The 25,712-nt window shown below is 45.8% G+C and overlaps 1 protein-coding gene across 1 annotated transcript in view; it reads left to right on the forward strand.

The window, feature by feature from the left end:
- The first annotated feature begins 957 nt into the window (after nt 1-957).
- Nucleotides 958-25,712, forward strand: part of gba2 (glucosidase, beta (bile acid) 2) — a 63,568-nt gene continuing 38,813 nt past the window's right edge. The window contains exons 1-3 of the mRNA XM_055633076.1: nt 958-1,239; nt 13,518-13,609; nt 20,755-20,870. Coding sequence (XP_055489051.1) covers nt 1,040-1,239; nt 13,518-13,609; nt 20,755-20,870 — 408 coding nt within the window. The 5' untranslated portion in view covers nt 958-1,039. The remainder of the gene's footprint in view (nt 1,240-13,517; nt 13,610-20,754; nt 20,871-25,712) is intronic.

Genomic DNA, 25,712 nt, shown 5'->3' on the forward strand with positions numbered 1-25,712 from the left:
AAAAACCCACGAGAACCATGGGCGATTAAAAAAAATTACAGCCAGATTTATCACTTCTGAAACTTTTTAGATGCCAAAGGAATCAAGAAAAAACACAAATAATGCCTCACTGTTGATGAAATGCAGTGAGCAAACGGCCAATGTTCGGCAAGCACTCTGGCTGTTGTTGTCCCTTCAGCTCTCGCTTCTATCTACCGTAATTTCTCCTCACTTTTGGAATTCTGAAGTATGCTAAATGTCTCACACGCTTATCCCGATTTCCATAATTATTTACAGCGAAAAAAATTAACAATTTCAGCGTTTTAACGGGCCCGCTACGCTGGATACAATGGTAAGTGCTTACCTGCAGTTCATCGCGTGTAATCCATTTGGAGTAGCGTAGCAACAGCGCGGGTCATGGGTCGTGACCCGACTGCCGTGAAACCTCCCTATTGCTTTGCCTATGGGTGAAAATCCTGAGGGGGGGGGAGGATGGCCTGTCCCCCAGGAAAACTTAAAAAAACTGAAAGTCTTGAAACTTTGTCGGCACCAGAAATGTGGTGACTCTTTCTTCGTGTACTGCTGTATGATTTTACCGGATTGTAAGCAAACACAAGTTTCAAATGTCACTGTACCTGGGTAAATGTGGCAGTGACATTTCATTGTTTAAGATGGGTCTCGACCCGAAACGTCGCCTATTCCTTCTCTCCATAAATGCTGCCTGCCTGCCTCACCCGCTAAGTTTCGCCAGCATTTTTGACTACCTCTAACTATGAAATATCATTGAATGTGCAGTTTCCCCAGTGTGGTGGCCTGTGGTGGCCTGCGCTTCCCTGCGCTTCCCAGCGCCGCCGGCAGGGTGCGCGCGCAGCGGGCGACACTCCTCGCGCGCGCACGCCACGCCCCGCCCTTTGCTACTCGCGCCGCTGCGCGCTCGTGCCCCCTCCTGTAGTTTCAAATGTAACGGCAAATCGTGGGTGTCGCGCATGCGCGGCGGACGGGCAGAGTGGGCGAAGCCGAGCCGAGCCGAGGGCAGTGGAGTGTCTGCGGCGACCGGGAGATGGGGAGCAAGGAGCCGCAGAGCAACGAGCTGATGCTCAAGTACGTGGGCGGCGGCGGCTGCTGCCCGGACAAGCCCGGTGTCCCCAGCTTCGGCTGGAGGATCTGCCTGGCGCACGAGTTTACAGAGCGGAGGAAGCCGTTCGAGGCCACCGATGTGTCGCTGTCGCATATGATCAGTCACCTGGGCCTGGGAATCCGGTGAGTGAGTGAGCGGCCGGCACCGCCCCTGGGGACGGCAACGTCGCCGCCGCCTCAGCCGTAGCTCTGGCTTGACGGAGTCAGGTTGTAGGAAATGGATCCAGGTGTATCCACTGACGGCTGCCCAGGCAGTGAACGAATTATTGTAATTCGTACACTGACCCCAATATCCGATCTGAAAACGCATCAACACAGCAGGAATTAAAATTCCATCGAATTTTCACTGGCTGCCAACGCCCCACGCACGGTGTTTCGGGGAGAAATTGTTGGGTATCCTCTGCAGAAGTTGTTTCCCAGCGCATATCAATAACCATATAACAATTACAGCACGGAAACAGGCCATCTCGACCCTTCTAGTCCGTGCCGAACACGTATTCTCCCCTAGTCCCATACACCTGCCTTCAGACCATAACCCTCCATACCTTTCCCGTCCATATAACTATCCAATTTATTTAAAAAAAAATTAGAATCTTAGATCATTGGAACTGGTTCACCTGCCTAGCATTGTCGTTCACAGACACAAAATCCTGGACAGGCAGCATCTCTGGAGAAAAGGAATAGGTGCCGTTTCGGGACGAGACCCTTCTTCAGCCTAGTTCTAATTTAGCCATACTGTAAAAGGATTGATCTAATGGAAATACAGGAGACTGCAGATGATTGGAATCTGGAGCAAAGCGAGCTGCCGGCAGGTAGAACAGCATCCAAGGAGGGAACAGAATTGACCCGGAGAGTCTTGACATGAAATGTCGGCAATTCTTTTCCCTGCACAGAATCTGCTAGACACTAGGTTTCTTTAGATTGTGTTGTTTTTGCTCCGATCTAATACCAGCAACCATAGACATTTACGGTTTGTTTTTACGGTTTGTTTTAGCAATGTCAGATCTTAGCAAGAGATACGACTGATTGGCTCTAGCCCAAGTGGGAGGAGAGAAGTGAGTCAGAGGGGTGAAAACAGTTGAAGTAAAGGCCAAGGACAGGCAGACTTTACTCAGAACTGCTGTAGATTTGGGAGCAACAGCAGCAGGAGATTAGCAAGAGATACGACTGATTGGCTCTAGCCCAAGTGGGAGGAGGGAAGTGAGTCAGAGGGGTGAAAACAGTTCAAGCCAAGGACAGGCAGACTTTACTCAGAACTGCTGTAGATTTGGGAGCAACAGCAACAGGAGATTAGCAAGAGATACGACTGATTGGCTCTAGCCCAGGTGGGAGGAGAGAAGTGAGTCAGTGCCGGGAAAACAGTTGAAAACTGAGGAATTTGGTTTGTAAATTGGTAAATCAGGCAATTTATCAGTCCATTTAAGCAAGACGGCTCTTAGCGAGCGGCAGTGAGTGAAGTGCCCTGTGAGAAATGTGTGAGTCTTTGGCTCGAGAGTCAGTGCCCTGTGAGAAAAGTGTGAGTCTTTGGTGAGGAGAGGAGACCACGCAATACGCTTGAGAGGTAGAGACGAAAGAAGGAGATGTCAGGCAAGCTGATTCAGTGCGATGCTTGCAGTATGTGGGAGGTCAAGGACACCGCTGGTGCCTCTGGCTGTTACAAATGCGAGAAGTGCATCCAGGTACAGCTCCTGAAGGGCCGTGTTGGGGAACTGGAGAAGCAAGTGGATGACCTCCGGTTCGTACGAGAAACGGAGTCGTTCCTCGACAAGTCCTACAGTACGATTGTTACACCTAAGGTACTGGAAGAGAGAAGGTGGGAGACAGTGAGAAAGGGAGGGAAGCATGAATGCCAACGTCCCCGGGTGGTGTACCTCTTGTGAACAGGTTCACCCGCTTAGAAGCTGTTGGGACAGAAGACGTGTTTACACTGAGCGGCGGACTGGCTTGCGATGCGAATAGGGCTGTTGAGCCAAAACCAAAAAGGCCTAAGGCAGGCAACGCCATTGTAGTGGGAGACTCCATTTGTGAGAGGTACGGACAGGGGTTTCTGCGGCAACAGACGGGATGCGAGGATGGTGTGCTGCCTTCCCAGTGCAGGATCCAGGATGTCACGGACAGAGTGCAGAAAATCCTCAAGGGCGAAGGTGAACATCCGGAAGTGGTAGTGCATGTCGGCACAAACGATGTCGGAAAGAAGGGGATGAATATTCTGCAGCGTGACTTTAGAGAGCTTGGAAAAATGCTGAAAAGCAGGACCTCCAGGGTTGTTATCTCCGGTTTGCTTCCAGTTCCTCGTGCTGGCGAGAGCAGGAACAGGGAGATATGGGACCTGCACGTGTGGCTGAGGAACTGGTGCACGGGGCAGGGATTTAGATTCTTAGATCACTGGGATCTGTTTTGGGGCAAGGGGGAACTGTACAAAAGGGACGGATTGCGTCTTAACAGGTGTGGGACCAGCATTCTGGCAGGCAGGTTTGCCACTGCTACACGGGTGGTTTTAAACTGAATAAGGGGGGTGGGGTGTCGAATGGGATAGTGGAGGATGGAGTTAAAGGGAAAGGGTTTCTTAAATGTGTGAGCGTAGAGACAGAGGGGTGCAAAATGAGGGTAGAAGCAATAGGTAGCAAGGTGAAAAGTAAAAGTGGCAGGCAGACAAAACCAGGGCAAAAATCAAAAAGGGACACTTTTCAACATAATTGTATAAGGGGTAAGAGTGTTGTAAAAACAAGCCTGAAGGCTTTGTGTCTCAATGCAAGGAGCATTCGTAATAAGGTGGATGAGTTGAATGTGCAGATAGCTATTAATGACTATGATATAGTTGGGATCACGGAGACATGGCTCCAGGGTGACCAAGGCTGGGAGCTGAACATCCAGGGATATTCAATATTCAGGAGGGAAGAGAGAAAGGAAAAGGAGGTGGGGTAGCGTTGCTGATTAGAGAGGAGATTAACGCAATGGAAAGGAAGGACATTAGTTTGGAGGATGTGGAATCGGTATGGGTAGAGCTGCGAAACACTAAGGGGCAGAAAACGCTGGTGGGTGTTGTGTACAGGCCACCTAACAGTAGTTGTGAAGTTGGAGATGGTATCAAACAGGAAATTAGAAATGCGTGCGACAAAGGCAGAACAGTTATAATGGGTGACTTCAATCTACATATAGACTGGGTGAATCAAATTGGCAGGGGTGCTGAGGAAGAGGATTTCTTGGAATGTATGCGGGATAGTTATCTAAATCAACATGTAGAGGAACCAACGAGAGAGCAGGCTATTTTATACTGGGTATTGAGTAATGAGGAAGGGTTAGTTAGCAGTCTTGTTGTGCGTGGCCCCTTGGGCAAGAGTGACCATAATATGGTTGAGTTCTTCATTAGGATGGAGAGTGACATTGTTAATTCAGAAACAATGGTTCTGAACTTAAAGAAAGGAAACTTTGAGGGTATGAGACGTGAATTGGCCAAGATTGACTGGGAATTAATTCTAAAAGGGTTGACGGTGGATATGCAATGGAAGACATTTAAAGACTGCATGGATGAACTACAAAAATTGTTCATCCCAGTTTGGCAAAAGAATAAATCGGGGCAGGTAGTACATCCGTGGATAACAAGGGAAATCGGGGATAGTATCAAAGCGAAGGATGATGCGTACAAATTAGCCAGAAAAAGCAGCATACGGAGGACTGGGAGAAATTCAGAGACCAGCAGAGGAGGACAAAGGGCTTAATTAGGAAAGGAAAAATAGATTATGAAAGAAAACTGGCAGGGAACATAAAAACTGACTGCAAATGTTTTTATAGATATGTGAAAAGAAAGTGATTAATTAAAACAAATGTAGGTCCCTTGCAGTCAGAAACAGGTGAGTTGAACATGGGGAACAAGGATACACAGAAAAGCTGGAGAAACTCAGCGGGTGCAGCAGCATCTATGGAGCGAAGGAAATAGGCAACGTTTCGGGCCGAAACCCTTCTTCAGACATGAATATTGAATAGCTACTTGAATAGCTACTTTGGTTCCGTCTTCACTAAGGAAGACATAAATAATTTGCCGGAAATAGCAGGGGACCGCGGGTCAAAGGAGTTGGAGGAATTGAGTGAAATCCAGGTTAGCCGGGAAGTGGTGTTGGGCAAATTGAATGGATTAAAGGCCGATTAATCCCCAGGGCCAGATAGGCTGCATCCCAGAGTACTTAAGGAAGTAGCTCCAGAAATAGTGGATGCATTAGTAATAATCTTTCAAAACTCTTTCGATTCTGGAGTAGTTCCTGAGGATTGGCTGGTAGCAAACGTAACCCCACTTTTTAAGAAGGGAGGGAGAGAGAAAACGGGGAATTACAGACCAGTTAGTCTAACATCGGTAATGGGGAAACTGCTAGAGTCAGTTATTAAAGATGGGATAGCAGCACATTTGGAAAGTGGTGAAATCATTGGACAAAGTCAGCATGGATTTACGAAAGGTAAATCATGTCTGACGAATCTTATAGAATTTTGTTGAATTGTTGAATTTTTGCGTTGAAAAAAATTGTGGAATTCGGGGTAAGTGTGAGAGAAATGTACCCAACTTTAGAATTCCAAAAGTGAAGCGAAATGAAGGTAAAGAGAAGCGAGAGCTGAAGGGAGAACAGCAGCTAAAGTGCTTGGCGAACATATCGGAATTGAAAATATTGGGAATTATCTCGTTTGCTAACTGCATCTCATCAACAGTAAGGCATTATTTGTGTTTTTTCTTGATTCCTTTGGTATCTAAAACGTCTCAGAAGTGATAAATCTGGCTGTAAATTTTTCTTCAGATGTGTTTTCATTTTGTATGTAAAAACTCACTTGAGAACCATGGGCGATTTAAAAAAAAATTACAGCCAGATTTATCACTTCTGAAACTTTTTAGATGCCAAAGGAATCAAGAAAAAACACAAATAATGGCTTAGTTGATGAAATGCAGTGAGCAAACGGCCAATGAATGTTCGCTAAGCACTCTGTCTGTTGTTGTCCCTTCAGCTCTCACTTCTATCTACCGTCAATTCTCCTCACTTTTGGAATTCTGAAGTAGGCTAAATGTCTCTCATGCTTATCCCGATTTCCATAATTATTAACCGCAAAAATTGACAATTTCGGAGGGTTTTAATGGGCCCGCTATGCTGGAAACAATGGTAAGTGCCTACCTGCAGTTCATCGCGTGTACTCCACTTGGAGTAGCGTAGCAACAGTACGGGTCATGGGTCTTGACCCGACTGCCGTGAAACCTCCCTATTAAATCTTTTCCACTTCACCTTAAACCCATGTCCTTTTGTCCTCGATTCACCTACTCTAGTCAATCTTGTCAATCTATTCATCTCATGATTTAATACACCTCTTATCCTCCTGCGCTCCAAGGAATAGAGCCTCAGCCTACTCAACCTCTCCCTATAGCATGGGTTGTAAATTGGTTGAGTCCCTTCCCTTTGTCAGCCCCACATGTGCAGAATATACCTGTGCTATCTCTTTAGAAGAATGAGAGATGATCTTACAGACTTACAAAATTCTCAAAGGGGTCCAAAAGAAGAAATTGGCAATTCATAGAAACATAGAAAATAGGTGCAGGAGTAGGCCATTCGGCTCTTCGAGCCAACACCGCCATTCAATATGATCATGGCTGGTGATCCAAAATCAGTACCCTGTTCCAGCTTTTCTCCCATATCCCTTGATTCCCTTAGCCCCATTTTCTCCTATATCCCTTGATTCCCTACTCCCAACAGACAAAAATAAATATCTTTAAGGGGATGGTGGTTGTGGTAAATCTTTTGAATTAATTATCCAAGAGGGCTAATGACAGTATATTCAAGACAAATTGCGAGATGCTTGGATAATTGCATTGTAGTAGTGGTGATGTAAAGGGTCAGCAATAACATGGAATGGCAGAGCAGTCCAAGTGGCTAAGTGTTAATACTGCTAGTTCTTTGTGCAATGGGCCTGTCCCACTTGGCGATTTAAAAAATATATATACATTTTTTAGGCAACTACAGGTTGTCGCCACATGGTCGACGGTGGTGCCAGGGTGTCGTCTGTATAGCAATGTTACAAAATTTTGAGATTTAAAAAATCAAGTCTGCAATTTATCCCATCAGATAAAGCATAACAATAAGTTTAATTTGACACCTAATTCACTTTCATATCTCAAGTAATAAAAAAGTTATGGCCATTTTCATACTCGGAAATTAGCATCTTGTTCCCTATTGATTTTCTATGGACATAACAAAAAAGCTGTGATCGAGGACAGTCAAAAGCTCATAACCTTCTTAAAAATTAAGAGAACCGAATGAAATTTTCAGTTATCATAGATTGAACCATTCTGAAACAAATATAAAATAATCTTACTTCGAGGACCTGAAATTAAAGCATATAATTACTAGTTACCCAATTGTAGCTAATTTCAAACTTCAATTACTAGATCTAAACATCTATCCATTTCTTAATAAATGATTAACATTTTTAAATAGCCTAAGTGTCCAAATAATATTCACAAATAATTCACGATAAAACATGATTTTAAAATCTCATTTACATCAATTTATAGGCCAAATGGAAGGAATTTAGTGTTCAATTGCTGTAAATTAAAGTCAATTTAAATCCGCTTTCTACTGGGATCCTGTGAACGCGCTGGTTTAGAACGTTCACATTGCGCTGGATTTGTAACCCCAAATGCCCAGAAAAATACTGTGGGCTATAAAGAGCCCAAAATGAACTATTCGCTATAGAAAACTTTATACACAGGGTTCTTAAGAAGCCCCTTTTAATGTAAAAATAAGGTACATACCTTTAATTGTTTGCTTTATAAAACCCTGGGGCTGCGAGAGGTCGCGGGTTTAGAGAGTGGTTTTTAAACTATAACTATTATACAAGGCCATAAAAACTAATAATACCTTTTGCGACGGGGTCTGTCAGCGATTTTCCGTTAATGATTTACTAGGCTGAACATTTTCGATTGCAACAGCCTAGTAAAAATCGCGTTTTAAACCCGCCCCCTCTAAACAGCGCCAAGATCGCGCACAAGGGGTGGGGCAGATTCTCAGACACGATTCAGGTAGGTTTTGTAACATACCTAGTCTGTATGGTCATGAATAGTCTCAGTTGCCCAAAGAGTCTTCTGGTCGCCGCAAAATTTTCAAAATGTTGATAATTTTTTGGCGACGGTGGTGACAAGTGGGCTTGACGACAATGAGTGTAGCTTGACTTCTCCTGATGTAGGTGCTGTCGTAGGTTGTCGCCAGGATGACGTAGGTTGTCGCCTGGTTACATAGGTTGTAGCCTAAAAAAATTGCCTAAGTGGGACAGGCCCATTAGTCCAGTCGCTGTTTTTTCGGCAACCTGCTACGACTATGACAGTCGCCGGCTGTTGCCTAAAAAAATCGCTACGTGTGACAGGCCCATTAGTAATACAGCAAAGAAATAGACCATCAATGTACCTATCTATGCTAATCACATTTTCCAACATGTAGCTTGTTGCCTTAAATGCCAGGGAGTTCATGCATACGAGCTTCTCCGTGGGTTGTCACCTTGTCGTGGTGGAGAAGCTTATGTAGATCTGAGATCCTGAGAGCGATGCCATCTGGAGCTAAGCTCCTGGTAGGGCCACCCATGGCAGTGATGTCGAGGGGTAGGTCTCTGACAAAGAGTAATCCAACCAGGACCTCAACGGCGGAACAGGCGAAGGACGATGGCTGACCTTAGTGCAGCGTCACAAAGGTTGGGAAGGCTGCAGCAGAAAAGGGTCTCTGGTCGTCTTGGACTGCATGCCACCGGATCCTGACCCAGATCTGGTTGCCTGTGCACCAGTCTCCCCCCGTTAAACAAAGTCACCCAAAGTTAAACCAGCGGAGAACTTTGGTCCTGATGCTAGCTGATGTTAGTAATCAGGAAAAAGATTTTGTAGGATGTTGCTCGGAATTGTGGGCCTGAGCTATAGGGAGAGATTAAGCAGGTTAGGACAGCAGGAGCGCAGAATGATGAGTGGTGGTTCTTATAGAGGTGCACAAGACCATGAGAGAAATAGATTGGGTAAATGCACAGAGCCTTGTACCCAAAGTAGGGGAATAGAGGACCAGAGGACATAAGTTTAAGCTGACGGGGGGAGGATTTAATAGGAATCTTGAGGGCAACTTTTTTACACAAAGGGTGGTGGCTGTATGGAATGAATGCCGGAGGAGGTATTTGATGCAGACTATCACAACATTTCAGAAACTTTGGACAGGCACATGGATAGGAGAGATTTAGAGGGAGTGTGACCAAGGACTGTGGGACTAGTACAGATGGGGCATGTGCCGTCAGGGTAGAAACATAGAAAATAGGTGCAGGAGTAGGCCATTCGGCCCTTCGAGCCTGCACCGCCATTCGATGTGATCATCGCTGATCATCCAACTCGGTATCCTGTACCTGCCTTCTCTCCATACCCACTTTAGCCACAAGGGCCACATCTAACTCCCTCTTAAATATAGCCAATGAACTGGCCTCAACTACCTTCTGTGGCAGAGAATTCCAGAGATTTAAGGCAACATTTTCTCTGTGTGAAAAATGTTTTTCTCATCTCGGTCCTAAAAGATTTTCGTCTTATCCTTAAACTGTGACCTGTAAATGGGGATCCTGTGGATAGGGTGAACTGTTTTAAATATCTGGGAGTCCACATCTCCGGGGATATAACATCACACGCCTCAGCACTCGTGAGTACAGCAAGGCAGTGCCTTTACCACCTCAAGCAATTGAGGAAATTCAGAGTGTCTCCGAGGATCCTCCAGTGCTTCTACGCGGCGGTGGAGAGCATCTTGTCTGGGAATATTACCATCTGGTTTGGGAATTGCTCTGCCAAGGACAAGAAGGCTCTGCAGAGAGTAGTGCGTTCGGCAGAACGCACTATGGGAACTTCACTTGTCCCCCTGCAGGAACTATACATCAGGAGGTGCAACTCCAGAGCCAACAATATCATGAGAGACCCTTTCCACCCCTGCAACGGACTGTTACAGCTGCTATGGTCAGGCAAACTCCTCCGTTGCCATGCGGTGAGAACGGAGAGGTTGAGAAGGAGTTTCTTCCCAGAGGCCATTCGGTCTGTAAAAGCCTATCTCACCAGGGACTAACTCTACTGAACGTTTTTCCTTCCATTATTTATTATGTAAAAGAATATGTGTGTTTATGATTGTGTTTATAGTTTGTTTGGTTGTTTGTCTTTTTGCACAAAAGTCCGTGAGCATTGCCACTTTCATTTCACTGCACATCTCGTATGTGTATGTGGCAAATAAACTTGACTTGACTTGACCCCTTGTTCTGGACTTCCCCAACATCGGGAACAATCTTCCTGCATCTAGCCTGTCCAACCCCTTAAGAATTTTGTACGTTTCTATAAGATCCCCCCTCAATCTTCTAAATTCTAGCGAGTACAAACCGAGTCTCATCACTTTCTTCATATGAAAGTCCTGACATCCCAGGAATCAGTCTGGTGAACCTTCTCTGTACTCCCTCTATGGCAAGAATGTCTTTCCTCAGATTAGGAGACCAAAACTGTACCCAATACTCCAGGTGTGGTCTCACCAAGACCCTACACAACTGCAGTAGAACCTTCCTGCTCCTATACTCAAATCCTTTTGCTATGAATGCTAACATACCATTCGCTTTCTTCACTGCATGCCTACTTTCAATGACTGGTGTACAAAGACACCCAAGTCTTGTTGCATCTCCCCTTTTCCTAATCGGCCACCATTCAGATAATAGTCTACTTTCCTGATTTTTGCCACCAAAGTGGATAACCTCACATTTATCCACATTATACTGCATCTGCCATGCATTTGCCCACTCACCCAGCCTATCCAAGTCACCTTGCAGCCTCCTAGCATCCTCCTCACAGCTAACACTGCCCCCCAGCTTCATGTCATCCGTAATCTTGGAGATGTTGCGTTCAATTCCCTCGTCCAAATCATTAATATATATTGTAAATAGCTGGGGTCCCAGCACTGAGCCTTGCAGTCACTGCCTGCCATTCTGAAAAGGACCCGTTTACTCCTACTCTTTGCTTCCTGTCTGCCAGCCAGTTCTCTATCCACATCAATACTGAACCCCCAATACTGTGTGCTTTAAGTTTGTATACTAATCTCTTATGTGGGACCTTGTCAAAAGCCTTCTGAAAGGCCAGATATAACACATCCACTGGTTCTCCCTTATCCATTCTACTAGTTACATCCTCGAAAAATTCTATAAGATTCGTCAGACATGATTTACCTTTCATAAATCCATGCTGACTTTGTCCAATGATTTCACCACTTTACAAATGTGCTGCTATCCCATCTTTAATAACTGACTAGCAGTTTCCCCACTACCGATGTTAGACTAACTGGTCTGTAATTCCCCGTTTTCTCTCTCCCTCCCTTTTTAAAAAGTGGGGTTACATTAAACACCCTCCAATCCTCAGGAATTACTCCAGAATCTAATGAGTTTTGAAAAATTATCACTAATCCATCCACTATTTCTGGGGCTGCTTCCATAAGTACTCTGGGAAGGTAGGTACTGCCTACCCTGACTAAAATTATAACATGGTAATTACTAAATATAAATAGTAAAGGCATGGGCGCAGCAGCCTACTGCGCATGCGCAGCGCTAGTTTCTTGGCGGGGTTTTCAAACATTGGATTGCCATTATTTTAAGTGTATCTTAGGAAACAAAGAGTGAAGAATGGAGTTTGTGTACCATTAACGTGGTAAATACATTTCTTGGTGCTTTATGTTTTTAGATATCGTATTTTCCGGGGTGTGAGGGTGGGGGGAGAGCTCCTTTCACTGCGTTTGGAGAGTCTGGCCCGGGGTAAAGTTGCGGGGAAGGCACGAATGTTGTGAAGGAGAGGGTCAGGATCATGCCTCTTGCGACGCGCCTTGCACGTAGCCACTGCATTGAGGCGGGGGGGAGGGGGGAGAAGCAGTTCGGGTGGCTGAGAGCGGCCACTGGTGCCGGACAGTGGAACCGGCCACCATCTCGGCTCCTTAGGTCGGCCCCTGCTCACCTCTGGCAGCTCTCCGTCTAAAAACCTCTCCTGCAGCTCACCGGCCTCACTAATGTCAGTCGCGTCCCGCAAATCCTTAAATTCCGACAGCGCGATTGAGGTTACTCGGCTGTGGGAATTTAAAGATTTGCCGGAAGTGGCTGACATGAGGGAAGTCGGCGAGTGAAAGGTGAGAGGTGTTCAGACGGAGAGCACTGCCAGTGGTGAGCGGGCCGGCAGAAGGCGCTGAAGTGGAGGCCAGTTCTGCTGTCGGGTCCCGGCGGCTGCTCGCAGCTACCCGAGCTGCTTCTATCCCCGGCTACAATGCGGTGGCTCCGCGCCCGGAGCGCTGCTGCAGCGGTGAGTGAGTTACAGGCATTATCCCTGACCCCCTCCTTCTCAACACTCCTGCCCTCCGCGCAACTTTCCCCTGGCACAGACTCTCCACACGCTGTGAAAGGAACTGTCCCCCCCAATTGCTGCCTTGAACAAGTGTTGTCATTCAATTAGATGACAACTGATTCAACCTTTCCCTGTGCTCCCGTTTTCCCCACCATCTCTCCACCTGCCATCGCCCTTCACCCCCACCCATTCAGTAACTCTAAATAAAGGAGACTAGGAAGCCTTGGGCAAATTGAATTGTTACTGTTTTTGTTTTTATTTTTTATTTTTACGGAGAGAACAATCTGCGCAGGCCCACTTTCCATGCTGTGTGACTCTGACTCTATGGCTTTGTGTTTTTGGAGGCCATTTCGTCAAGTGCAATTTTTTTTTTTAAGATTGGGCCAAATGCATTATGGAATTTGGTGTGTAATGTATTCCTGTGCATTGCAGCTGGCAAGCATATTTATGGTATGAAGTAGGATCACGAGTCAAAGACATTTATCCGAATGAATCAAAGGCATCATAGCACAACTTCTCGTTGATGCCTAGCAATTGTTTTTAAACTCATATCCTTGACAGAAATTATTTGCTTCACCTTTGACTTGGAATGAATAAAGTATACTCAATGAGGCTCGGATAAAACTGGTCACAATCGTAGAGAGATACAGCAAGAAAACAGGCCCTTTGGCCTACAAAGACTTTGCTAACCATCAACTACCTATTTGCACTTATCTTACAATAGTCAAATTCAACTTTATTCTCTCCATTTTGTCACTAATTCCTCCAGTTCTACCTCTTACCTACACAAGGGGTAATTTTCAGTGGTCAATGAACCTATCGATCTGTATAGGGTGTGGGAGGAAACTAGCTCACCGGGGGAGAAAACACACGGGGTGTGTTGGGAATGAATCTCGGTCTCTGGTGTTGAGAGGCAATGGCTCTATAAGGCTGATATGCTGTGAATAAAATCTTTGTTAATATCCAATAGTGTGGTTTCAGCTTGCTAATTTGTGCTGTGATTCTGTGTCTATAGGTATTTGAAATGGTGGTACAGGAAAACACGAATAGAGAAGAAAGCACCATTTATTGACACATTTAATTCCATACCTTTGCGACAGATTTATGGTGAGTACATTGGTGTCATTTTTTTCAATGTTGCTCTTCCAATAGCGTAATTTTATTTGTGAATGTAGTTTAGCATTCCACTATTTTAAAAATGACAGTATTTGCATAAATACAAATAGAAGAATAGACCGTTTGAGTCACTGTTGGTAGATGTTTGAGGAATAACAGATTTAAGTATCCCCAAAGGGATACAGTACAGAAATCAATAAATAAAATGCAAATTAAAATAATGATGCAAACACTCAGCAGACCGAACAGCATTTGTGGAAAGAATAACTGTTGATGTTCCACGTTGATGATGTTTCATCAGAATGGCTAACAGACTGGAAAAGTCAATTTCTGAAAGTTTTGAGTTCAGTGTCAAGCCTTCAAGACTGTAATGTGCCGTCAGGATTCTATTCCTTCATTGGAACGGTGTAAGGAGACCAATGACATGGAGTAAAGCACTAAGTGCTGAAGATACCTTGTGGATCAGGCAGCATCTGTGGAGGGAATGGACAGACATTTTGAGTTAGGGCATTTCTTCAGACTGATTGAAGAAGTGGGGGGGGGGGAGAGAAAGCCTGGCAAGTGATGGGTGGAAGGTACACAAAAATCCTCTTTTACTTCCATCCAGGGACACACTCAGCCCTTCCAGGTGAGGCACGTTCAAGTGAACCTCTTCCAGTCTCTTCTACTTTTGGTGTGAAGATGTGGCAGGGCTCAAAATTAACAGCTGCCCGGGTGTCAATGGCAACCTAAAGTCCTGCCGGGCAACCTAAAGGCCGTGCCATTTTGCCCGGCTTGGCAAGCACCCGGGACACCAATGGCGTTGGGCATTTCTCCCTCCCTTTGCATTGTGGGAGATCAGGCCGCCATTGCTGTCCGGTCGCCGCCTCGCCGCGACTGCTGAAAACCAACGCAGAATCACTCCCTGGAGCTGGAGTAACTCTTGCTTCTTGCTTTCCTGGCTCTCCAAAAATATTCCAAATGGAATTTAAACTGGAGTGGACCCTCCACCACCAAACCCTGAAAAATAACAGCCTATTGCACTTTATCTGTTTGTTTATTGTGTATATATATGGTCTATGGTATATAGACACATTGAACTTTTATGCCCTGTTCTGTATTATGTTTACATATTCTGTTGTGCTGCAGCAAGCAAGAATTTCATTGTCCTATCTGGGACACATGACAATAAAACTCTCTTGACTTAGACTTAAAGCCCTGTCCCACTGTACGAGTTCATTCAAGCGATCTCCCGAGTTTCCCCTGATTCGAACTCAGAGATTTACGGTAATGACCGCTCGTAAGCACTCGGGGCTCTCGTGGACATTTTTCAACATGTTGAAAAATCTTCACGAGTCTTCCCGAGCTTACCGCGTTTCCCGAGTACCTGCCGCTAAGAGACGTCCCCGAGCTCCGACGTACCCGCTACGTTCATTCCACGGGCTTACCACGGGTTTGATTTTTTTTTAAACTGGGGAGAGCACTTGAATGAACTCCTACAGTGGGATAGGGCTTTTAAGCAAAAAAGGGTTCTTGGGGGAAAAAAGAGCTACCTTAAATTTAGTTGCGTCTGGTTGGTTAACTATGGTAGGGTGAAGACTACTCCATGCTTTAATTGTGCGGGGGATCTCCATTAAGCAGCCCGCATCTCTGGATAGAAGAAATTGGGTGACTTTTTGGGTAGAGACCCTTCTTTAGATTTCCTCTGGTTTTAGTGTTTTAGTTTAATTTAAAGATACAGCGTGGCGAACACATTTCACTGTACCAATTGGTACATGTAACAAATAAATGTATCTTGTATCTTGGAACAGGCCCTTCGACCCACCGAGTCCACGTCGACCACCGATCACCCGTATAGTAGTCCTATCCCACACGTTAGCGACGTGAGTCAAGAGTGGTTTATTCTCTCACGTCCCAGTTAGAACAATGAAATCCTTACTTGCAGCAGCACAATATCCTTACTTGCAGCAACACACACACGCACACATACACATACTCACAATTTCATTCCTGGGATTAATAAAGTTATATGGTATAGTATCGTGTGTAGGAAGGAACTGCAGATGCTGGTTTAAACTGAAGATAGACACAAAAAGCTGGAGTAACTCAACAGGTCAGACAGAATCTCTGGACAAATGAAAAATATTACGTTTTGGGTTAGGTCTGTAAAAGGTTCCTGCACACCTTTGGAATGTGGAAGGAAACGAGAGCACCCGGAGAAAACCCATGCGATCAACAGGAAAAGGAGCAAACTCCATACAGACAGCACCCATATTCAGGATCAATTACGGGTCTCTTGCACTTTTAGGCAGCAACCTTATGGCCAACATACTGCCCCATAGTCTTAAACTGCATTAAAACATAGAGGAGCTGTAAAGGGGGACATAGCTTAATTTAGACATTTAAGACTGAAAATGGATGGTTTCTTTTTTTTTTTTAGTAGCCAAAGCTATCAACGTATAATTTTTTGTGTTGGAAATCAAATTATAGTGGCACAGCTGGTGGGCTTGCTGCATCATAGGCCAGAGATCTGTGTTCGATCCTGTCCTCGGGCACTGTCTGTGTTGAATTTGTACATTCTCCCTGCAAGCGTGTGGGTTTCCTCCCACATCCCAAGGACACACTGGCTTTGTAGGTTAACTTGTCTGTAAAAGTGCCCCCTAATGTGTTGGGAGTGGGTGAGGAAAGTGGGATAACAGAACTTGTGTGAATGAGTAGACAAAAATGCTGGGGAAACGCAGCGGGCGAGGCAGCATCTATGGAGCGAAGGAAATAGGGACGTTTCGGGTCGAGACCCTTCTTCAGACTGATGTGAGGGGGGGGGGGGGGGAGAGGAAAGGAAGAGGCAGAGACAGTGGGCTGAGGGAGAGCTGGGAAGGGGAGGAGAAAGCATGGACAACCTAAAATTGGAAGTCAATTTTCATACCGTTGGGGTGTGAACTGCCCAAGTGAAATATGAGGTACTGCTCCTCCAATTTACGGTTGTCCTCACTCTGGCCATGGAGGAGGCCCTGGACAGAAAGGTCGGATTCGGAATGGGAGGGGGAGTTGAAGTGCTGAGCCACCGGGAGATCAGGTTGGTTATTGCGAACCGAGCGGAGGTGTTGGGCAAAGCGATCGCCAAGCCTACCCTTGGTCTCACCGATGTAGAGCAGCAGACACTTAGAGCAGCGGATGCAATAGATGAGGTTGGAGGAGGTGCAGGTGAACCTCTGCCGCACCTGGAAAGACTGCTTGGGTCCTTGGAGTCAAGGGGGGAGGTAAAGCGACAAGTGTAGCATTTCCTGTGGTTGCAAGGGAAAGTGCAAGGAGAGGGGGTGGTTTGGGCAGGAAGGGGCAAATTGACCAGGGAGTTACGGAGGGAGCGGTCTCTGCGGAAAACCGACGGGAGGAGATAGGAAGATGTGGCCAGTGGTGGGATCCTGTTGGTAGACCAAAAAAGCTGGAGAAAATCAGCATCTATGGAGCGAAGGAATATGCGACGTTTCGGGTCGAGACCCTTCTTCAGACTGATGTCGGGGGAGGGAAATGAACGGAAGATGCGGAGATAGTAGGCTGTGGGAGAGCTGGGAATGGGAGGGGAAGGAGGGAGAAAGCAAGGACTACCTGAAATTGGAGAAGCCAATGTTCATACCGCTGGGGTGTAAAAGGTCGGATTCGGAATGGGAGGGGGAGTTGAAGTGCTGAGCCACCGGGAGATCAGGTTGGTTATTGCGAACTGAGTGGAGGTGTTGTGCGAAGCGATCGCCAAGCCTGGGCTTGGTCTCACTGAGGTTGATCATACGCTGAAAAATCCAACCATATTTTTGTTTGGAAGTGGAAAGAAATAATACAAATTGCATTCATCGCAACGTGTAAAAAGAGTTGAGATACTGTATATACTGTATTATAATATTGCTGCATGTCATTGTGTTATATATAATGTCTTGATTGGTGAATATGTTTAGTTTGTGACGTTATTTGAAGCAGAACTAATATGTGAATGCTTCATTGAGCATAATTCCGACTGGTAACTACACACTTTGTCCGAGCACATTATCGCATGCGTCATGCAAGCTGTCTTAAATGACAATTAAACTGTAATTTGGCAACCTAAAAAACTGCCAAGGTTGCCCGGCGGGAAACAGAGAAGAAAAGATAAGTGAGAGCCCTGTGTGGTCTCCTTTACATCAACAAGACCAAGCATACACTAGGCGATCGTTTCTCTGAACACGTGTGCTATTTGTCAAGGTCTGCTAGGTCTCCTGGTTGCTAACAATTTCAACTCTCATTCCCATATGGACCACTTCCAATGCCACAGTGAGGCCACACAAACTGGGGAACAGCATCTCATATTCTGCTTGGGTATTGGTTTGGATACTGAATTCTTCAGTTAAAAGTAAAATCCCAACCACCCTGGTGTGCACACATTTCTTCCAACACCTCTTAACCCTCTCAGTCACCCTGCTCCTTTCTCTTCCTTCCCACACTCATCCCCCATTTCCCTTCCCCACCTCTTTCTCCTGTCCCCTACTACCCTTGTCTCTCCCTCTAGCTTTGCATTTCACATCCTCTTTCTTTATCTGACACCCTTTTATCTCCTTTTTATCTTTAGCCTCTTTCACTTGCTCCACCCAACTATTGGACAACACTGTCCTCTCATCTGTTACCACCAATCACCAGGCTTTGTTCTAACCCCCACTTCTCTCTAATATCTTCTCTGTTAATATCTTCCTACATCAGCTCAAAGTAGGATCTATTTCAGGAGTCTAGCAGTCATTGGAGCATTTTGGCCATCCGAAGGAATGACAATATGTAACTAGGTCTTCGGTGCACGAGATGTTGGCTTAAGCTGACTTTGGTTTAATTATCTGTCCAGTGAATTTGGAGAACTGATGGTTCTCTCGGTTTCTCTGATGGTTCTCTCCGGTCAGCATTGGACCGCTTGGACAATAAAAACACTTACGTCAGGCTGTTGTTTATAGACAACAGCTCGGCATTCAATACCATCATCGCCTCCAAGCTGGTTACCAAGTTCACGGAACTGGGTCTCTCTGCATCCCGCTGCAATTGGATTCTCACCCACAGAACAGTTTGTTCGAATTGGCAGTAATACTTCATCCTTAGTAACAATCAGTACGGGAGCACCTCAAGGCTGCTTGCTCATCCCCCTGCTTTACTCACTCTATACCCATGACTGTGCAGCCGGACATAGTGCGAACTCCATCATCAAGTTTGCCGATGACACCACTGTTGTTGGACGAATTACAGATGGTGATGAGTCAGAGTATAGAAGTGAGATCGACCGATTGACCAAATGGTGCCAGCACAACAACCTGGCTCTCAACATCAGTAAAACCAAAGAACTGATTGTGGACTTTGGAAGGGGAAAGACGAGGACCCACAATCCTGTTTATATAAATGGGTCGATGGTGGAGAGGGTCAAAAACTTCAAATTCCTGGCTGTGCATATTTCCAAAGATCTTTTCTGGTCCCAGCAAACTGATGCAATTATAAAGGCAGCACATCAGCGCCTCTACTTCCTGAGTAGACTATGGAGATTCGTCATGTCAAAGAGGATTCTCTTGAACTTCTACAGGTGCACAGTAGAGAGCATACTGACTGGTTGCATCGTGGCCTGGTTCGGCAACAGGAGCGAAAAAGACTGCAAAAAGTTGTGATCACTGCCCAGTCCATCACCGGCTCTGACCTCCCCACCATTGAAGGGATCTATTGATGTCGCTGCCTCAAAAAGGCAGCCAACATCATCAAAGGCCCACACCAGCCTGGGCACACACTCATTTCACCATTGCCATCTGGAAGAAGATACAGGAGTCTGAAAACTGGTAACATCCAGGTTCAGGAACAGCTTCTTTCCTACAGCCATCAGGCTATTAAACACAATACAATACAATATTTATTACATGTCATTTGAACCTCAGTGAGGCTCAAATGAAACTCAGTTTCCAATGCCATACAAACAAAGACAATTCCTACAAGACATACAAACAATTCAATTTACACAAACATCCATCTCAGTGAATCTCCTCCTCACTGTGATGGAAGGCAAAGTATTTTATCTCCCCATGCACCGTTTCTCTCTCGATGTTGAAGCCCCAGGCAGGCGATGGTAAGTCCCACGGCCATTTAAGGCCGCGCCGGGCGATGTACAACCCCACTCCAGGCCCAAAAGTCACAATGTTGGAGCCCCCGGCGGGCGCTGGAATGTCCCACGGCCATGAAAGCCGAGCCAGGCGATGTACAACTCGGCTCCGGGTCGTTCCAACCCCGAAAAGCGGTCTCCACCCGGACCCACGAGCTCCCGATGTCCCAGTCCACCTGTCTGTAGCTGGAGCCTCCGAGCTTCGGGGTCGGGCCGCAGCAGCGAGCCACCACCGCTCCCCACGCTCCGAGGCCGGCCAGCCCCATGATGGTGAATCCGCAGGCTCCGCGAATGGAGCCCCCAGGTCGTTCTGGTTGGAGGCTGCTCCAAGGTGCTAGGCCCCAACGACAACGGAGACCTGACAGGAAAAAGGTCGGGTTTCCCGTGCAGGGAAGAGATTTAAAAGTTTCCCCAGCCCCCCACATATACACAGTTAAAAACAGTATTAAAAAACGCGAACCACTACATTTAACACGACAACAAATAAGCTCTGAACTACAACAGACTTATTATTATTATTATTATTGCACTACATTTGTTTATTATTTGCATGTGTGTGTATATATATACACTGAACTTTTGTTCTCCCGTTACGTACTATGTTTACATATTCTGTTGTGCTGCTGCAAGCAAGAATTTCATTGTCCTATCTGGGACATATGATAATAAAACACTCTTGACTCTCATCTTGTTGACATCTACCCTCTGCTGTTCTCTGCTAAAGACTTTTTAATCTCCAAGTTTGTCTGATCTGTTGTACATGTTCAAGTTATTTTACTTTCCGCACCAGAGCTTTTTTATTTCAGTAAAAATATAGTTTATCATTTTCATTACAAACTTTAAAAAATAATCTGATGCTTTGAAACAAATAATTTGTTTACAGTCATATACATCAGAATTTCCCGAGTTAAATTCCTAGGACTTTCACCCTTTTTCAGTTCCCTGAGGTTGGCTTTAAAAAATGCTTTAACTTTGGTTAATATTGTTGAAATATCAATCAGATGTTTCTTTACAGGAGCTCCATTGGGTGGTTTTGGAGGAGGCACTATTACAAGAGGATGGCGAGGAGAGTTCTGCAGATGGCAACTAAATCCAGGAATGTATACTTACGACACTGTGATTGAGAACCAGGTATTTTTGGTTGTCCGAGGTGACACCGAAACTTGAGGTTGATTTGTTTTCATAAATTATTGGTGGCAAGAATTAGGATATCTTGGTTGCATGATTATTTTTATCATATCTTTATTGAAACAATGAGTGGTGGGTTATAAAACGTTTTAGCTTTTTGATGATGTAGTATCTTAAGAGTGATCTTGCAATGAAGTTAACAATTTTGTCAGTGGATGTCATGAATAAGGCTTTTAAACAACTAATTTTATTTACCCGATGTTGGTTATGGGAATAATCGATAAACATTTGGTACCTGAGTCTTAATCATGAAAATGTAAAGAATCTAAGCGATGTACATTTAATAATGTGTATTTAGTTTAGTTTAGAGATACAGTGCGGAAACAGGCCCTCCGACTCACTGAGTCCACGCCGACCAGCGATCCCTTCACATTAACACGACCCGACACACTCTAGGGACAATTTTTACGTTTATACCAAGCCAATTAACCTACAAACCTGTACATCTTTGGAGTGTGGAGGAAACCGAAGATCTTGGAGGTCACGGGGAGAACGTACAAACTCAATACAGACAAGCACCGTAGTCAGGATCGAACTAGAGTCTAATAGCTTTAGCTCCATCAATATATCTATTACTAATTTTTGTGCTAAGTTTATGGTATTCAGTTCCTTCTCTTTTTTTTAGTATTAATAGATTGTTTATCACTATACAGGTGCACAACCTTTTATCCGAAAGCTTTGGGACCAGACACTTTTCGGAATTTTTCGGCTTTCGGATTGGAAGATTTTTAGCGTAGATTTTAACGACTGGCTCAGTGGTAGAGTGCTCGGCTCATATCCGCAAGGTCGCGAATTTGCGCCTCGATCCCGGCAGTTACTCAATCGCGAGTTTGAGTCTTCAATGTAGTTTTTTCTTGCAGAATAGGAGAGAATAGGGAGGGTTAGGCTGGGATCATTCTCTGCGAGATAATCTTAGCGCGGGAGACAAGTATAGGAGAGGTGTACTGACTGTGGGCAGAACTTTGGAAGTGATTGCCCACCATTCTCAAAAGCCGCTGTGTCTCCCTGTCCCTCAAACTCCCGATCTGCGCCACCCCAAGAACAAGACGTACCTTGCACACCATCAGCTTCTGACCCTACAGGGAGCGTGTTCCTCTGGAGTTGGAGCGGGGCTGGGCTGGAGTTGCTGATCTGGGATCTCCGTGCTTGCAGTGGGCCTGGGGGTCGGTGTCCCGATGAGGGGGCGCAGCTCGGGCTGTGGGCGAACTGCCACGTCGCCCTAGCGGCCCATCGGGGAGCGGCTTCTGGTGGTCCTGGACAGGAGCTGAGACTGTGAACTGTACCGCCCTTGCCCCCTCCCTCTGCAACTGCAAACAACCCCACTCTCCTGCTCACCTGCAAGGGCGGTACAGTTCCCAGTCTCAGCTCCTGTACAGGGGGGTGGCCGGAGACGTCACAGCTTGAGCTGCGCCCCCTCATCTGCAACCCCAAGAACAAGACGTACCTTGCACACCATCAGCTTCTGTCCCTACGGGAAGCGTGTTCCTCTGGAGTTGGAACGGGGCTGGGCTGCTGCTGGCTGTGGGTCTCTGGGATCTCCGTGCTTGCAGTGGGCCTGGGGGTCGGTGTCACGTTGGTCCTGACGTCTCCAGTGACTGGCATTCTATGCTGGCATCGCCGACGTGAAGACAGTGCAAAGCCCCCGCGCCGGTGCAATGGGCGGGGAACTGGAGAGGGGAGGGAAGGGGTCACACACATGGCCAGGAAGCAGAGGGGTGTAGGTGGGGTGAAACCGAAGGGAGCGACAATCTGCTGCTGCCTGCTAGCTGAGTTAAAACGTTCCCACGCAAGACTCACGATACACTGTGTATCGTGAGTCTACCGTGGGAACCTTTTAACTCAGTGGGCAGGTAGCAGCAGATTGTCAATTATTAACCCTCCCGCGCAATATACCCTCACCTCTTTTATGAATGGGGATTTAGTTCCCCTTTCTGCGAGGACCAACAGGAGGTTCCGCTGTCACCTCTGCAGGCCGCCCTCGGTAAACGTCTTCAAGGACCTTTCTTCAAGGACTGAAAAAATGTCCGCTTTTCGTTATTTGGATCTTCGGATAAAAGGTTGTGCACCTGTATAACTAAAAATCTTTGTCTTGTTTGTGTGTGCTAATCTGGTTAATTCCTATCTTCGTCCAAACGCTAGACCACAGCCTTCACATTTTCACACCTCCCACTCGCGTTTCCCCTGGTAGCAATAAACATCTTCTCGTCGCATTTCCACCTATATTTCCGAAGTTATTAATCATTGAAATTTCACAAACGGCCAAAACTGTCTTCTCACGGACAGTTTCCTGCCTTCTCACAGTGATGATGTCACAATGCCTCTCTCAGTGCATCAATCACAATGGGCTCTCCAGCTGGCTGCCAACTGCCACAATGACATAACAATGGGTCGTTGCCAACGGTAATGAGGTTGCCGTCCCTCTACCAATATCTGAAGGGTTGCTCATCAAGTTCTGGTTGCATTTTGGTCCCACGATCCTAGTTTGGGCACAAGGCAGGGAGTGGGGATGGCTGATCGGGGGGGCGGTTGGGGGGATGACTCTCATCGGCCTTGCCTAATTAAAGTTGCCTTGCCTTCTATATAATTAAAAGTCTAATCTTGACCACTTCCTGTTTGCGCTTTATATTGATTTTAGAAAAAACGCTACCATGTACGGCTGTGATTTTTGTCCATCTTACTCAGAGTCCCCCTCTCCGCTCATCAGCTGCAGAGGATTTTTCCCATCGATAAAAAATAAAGGAGGTATCAGTGTTTAAAAAATGATGAGATTCTCTCTCCTGTCAATCACGCCATGAAGGCCATGCCACTTATGGTGGGAGGGGGGGAGGGACTATAAAACCCAGAAGTGTGGGCGTGGCTTGGTCTCTGCTAGATGGAGGCGGGAGAGGTCACAACTCGCTGTCTTTAGTGGCCTTGCACCCTGCTTGAAATGGTATGAAACTGCACTTGAATTTGGTGGCCTTGCACCCTGCTTGAAATGGAATAGCCATCAGTCAACTGTCAGCCCACCAGCCGTGAGTGAGCTGCCAGCACAACAGGCTTGAGTGACTGAGCCGCAAGCCCAAGAATCCATTCGGCCCGCAATGTCCATACTAGCCCTCTAGAAACCAGTCCCTTCAGCCCACAACACCCATACTAGCCAGAAAGCCACCCCTTTCCCCTGTGCATTCCTAACCCTCTTTGAATCTTTCCTCTTCTTTGTAGGGAGGTACATTGTCATAAACAGGCCCTTTGGCCTAATTCACCAAAGTGCTTTCCTTGTATTGAATTGCTTTACTGAGATACAATGAGAAGCTATGTTTTGTGTGCTCTGCAGGTAAATCATACCATGCACGAGTACAATTAAGTCGTATACAAGGACAGCAGGTTGTGCAATAGGAGAAAGAAAACCGTGCAGAATATAGAGTTACAGCTACAGAAAAACACTTGATTAAAGAGTACAAGAGCCTCAATGAGGTAGACTTGCAGATTAGGAATACATCTGAGCAATTTATTCAGAGATTGCTAATAAGGTTATCCTGACCTAGTCCATTAGCTTGCATTTAGTCCATATCCCTCTAAACCTTTACAATCTATGAACTTGTCTAAGTGTCTTTTATGCATTGTATTTATATATGCCTCAATTGCTTCCTCAAACAGTTTGTTCCACATATCCTTCACCCACCAAGTCTATGTCCTTGAATTTTCTGATGTTGCTTGCCTATGGTCTTATCTGCACCTAAGAAAGTGAATATGCTGGTTGAAAGATTAGGGATACAATCTCGCTCTTCAAATTGCATATGAGGAAAGCAAGGAACAAAAATGTAATCTCCAGTATCTTGTTTTTGGGTGGCATCCATAGTTTACTGACCCTGTAGAAGTTTAATTAAACAAATATTTATTCTCTTTGCTTTTGGTAAGTACCGGTACAGGTAATAGAGTAACAGTCTTCTCATTAGAAGGCAAGTTTGAACCGCAAACAGATGCAGTGCCCACGAAGGGCGGAAATTGCTTTTAAAACATGGGGGGGCACACAATTTTCTGGTGGCCCGATGACAGGTGTGCATGACAAGTTTTGACAGCCAACAATTTTATCTCCTCCCACCCCCCCACGCACGTGCACATCTTACACACATGCGTCTTGCACACACACGTCGTGCACATTATTAACAAAGTATGACATTTTCAGAGTCTTCTTTTCAGAGTCTGAGCCACCTGACCATGCAGCGTGCAATCGGATGGGAACTGATTGCAAAATACATGTTTCACAAAACATGGGGAGGGGGTTGTCCCCCACCTCTCAAAACTCGGGGAGACACGTCCCCCCCCCCCCCCCCCCCGGGATTTCCACCAATGGAACAGACCCATCAATTATTTATGTCTCTCTATACTCCACAATGTGAGATTTGTAATAGAATAAATCACATGTGCACATTGTCAGATTTTTATAAAGGCCATTTTTATACATTTTGGTTTGACCATGTAGAAATTACAGCAGTATTTATAACTGTCCCCCCATTTCAGGGCACCGTAATGTTTGGGACACAGCAATGTCATGTGAGTGGAAGTAGTCATGTTTAGTATTTTGTTGCATATCCTTTGCCTGCTTGAAGTCTGCGATTCACGGACATCACCAGTTGCTGGGTGTCTTCTCTGTTGATGCTTTGCCAGGCCTGTATTGCAGCCATCTTTAGCTTATGCTTGTTTTGGCAACTAGTCCCCTTCAGTTTTCTCTTCAGCGTATAAAAGGCATGCTCAATTGGGTTCAGATCCATTGATTGACTTGGCCACTCAAGAATTGACCAT

The sequence above is a fragment of the Leucoraja erinacea genome, chromosome 1 (genome assembly GCF_028641065.1).
Source record: "Leucoraja erinacea ecotype New England chromosome 1, Leri_hhj_1, whole genome shotgun sequence".
In the NCBI taxonomy this organism is placed as follows: Eukaryota; Metazoa; Chordata; class Chondrichthyes; order Rajiformes; family Rajidae; genus Leucoraja; species Leucoraja erinaceus.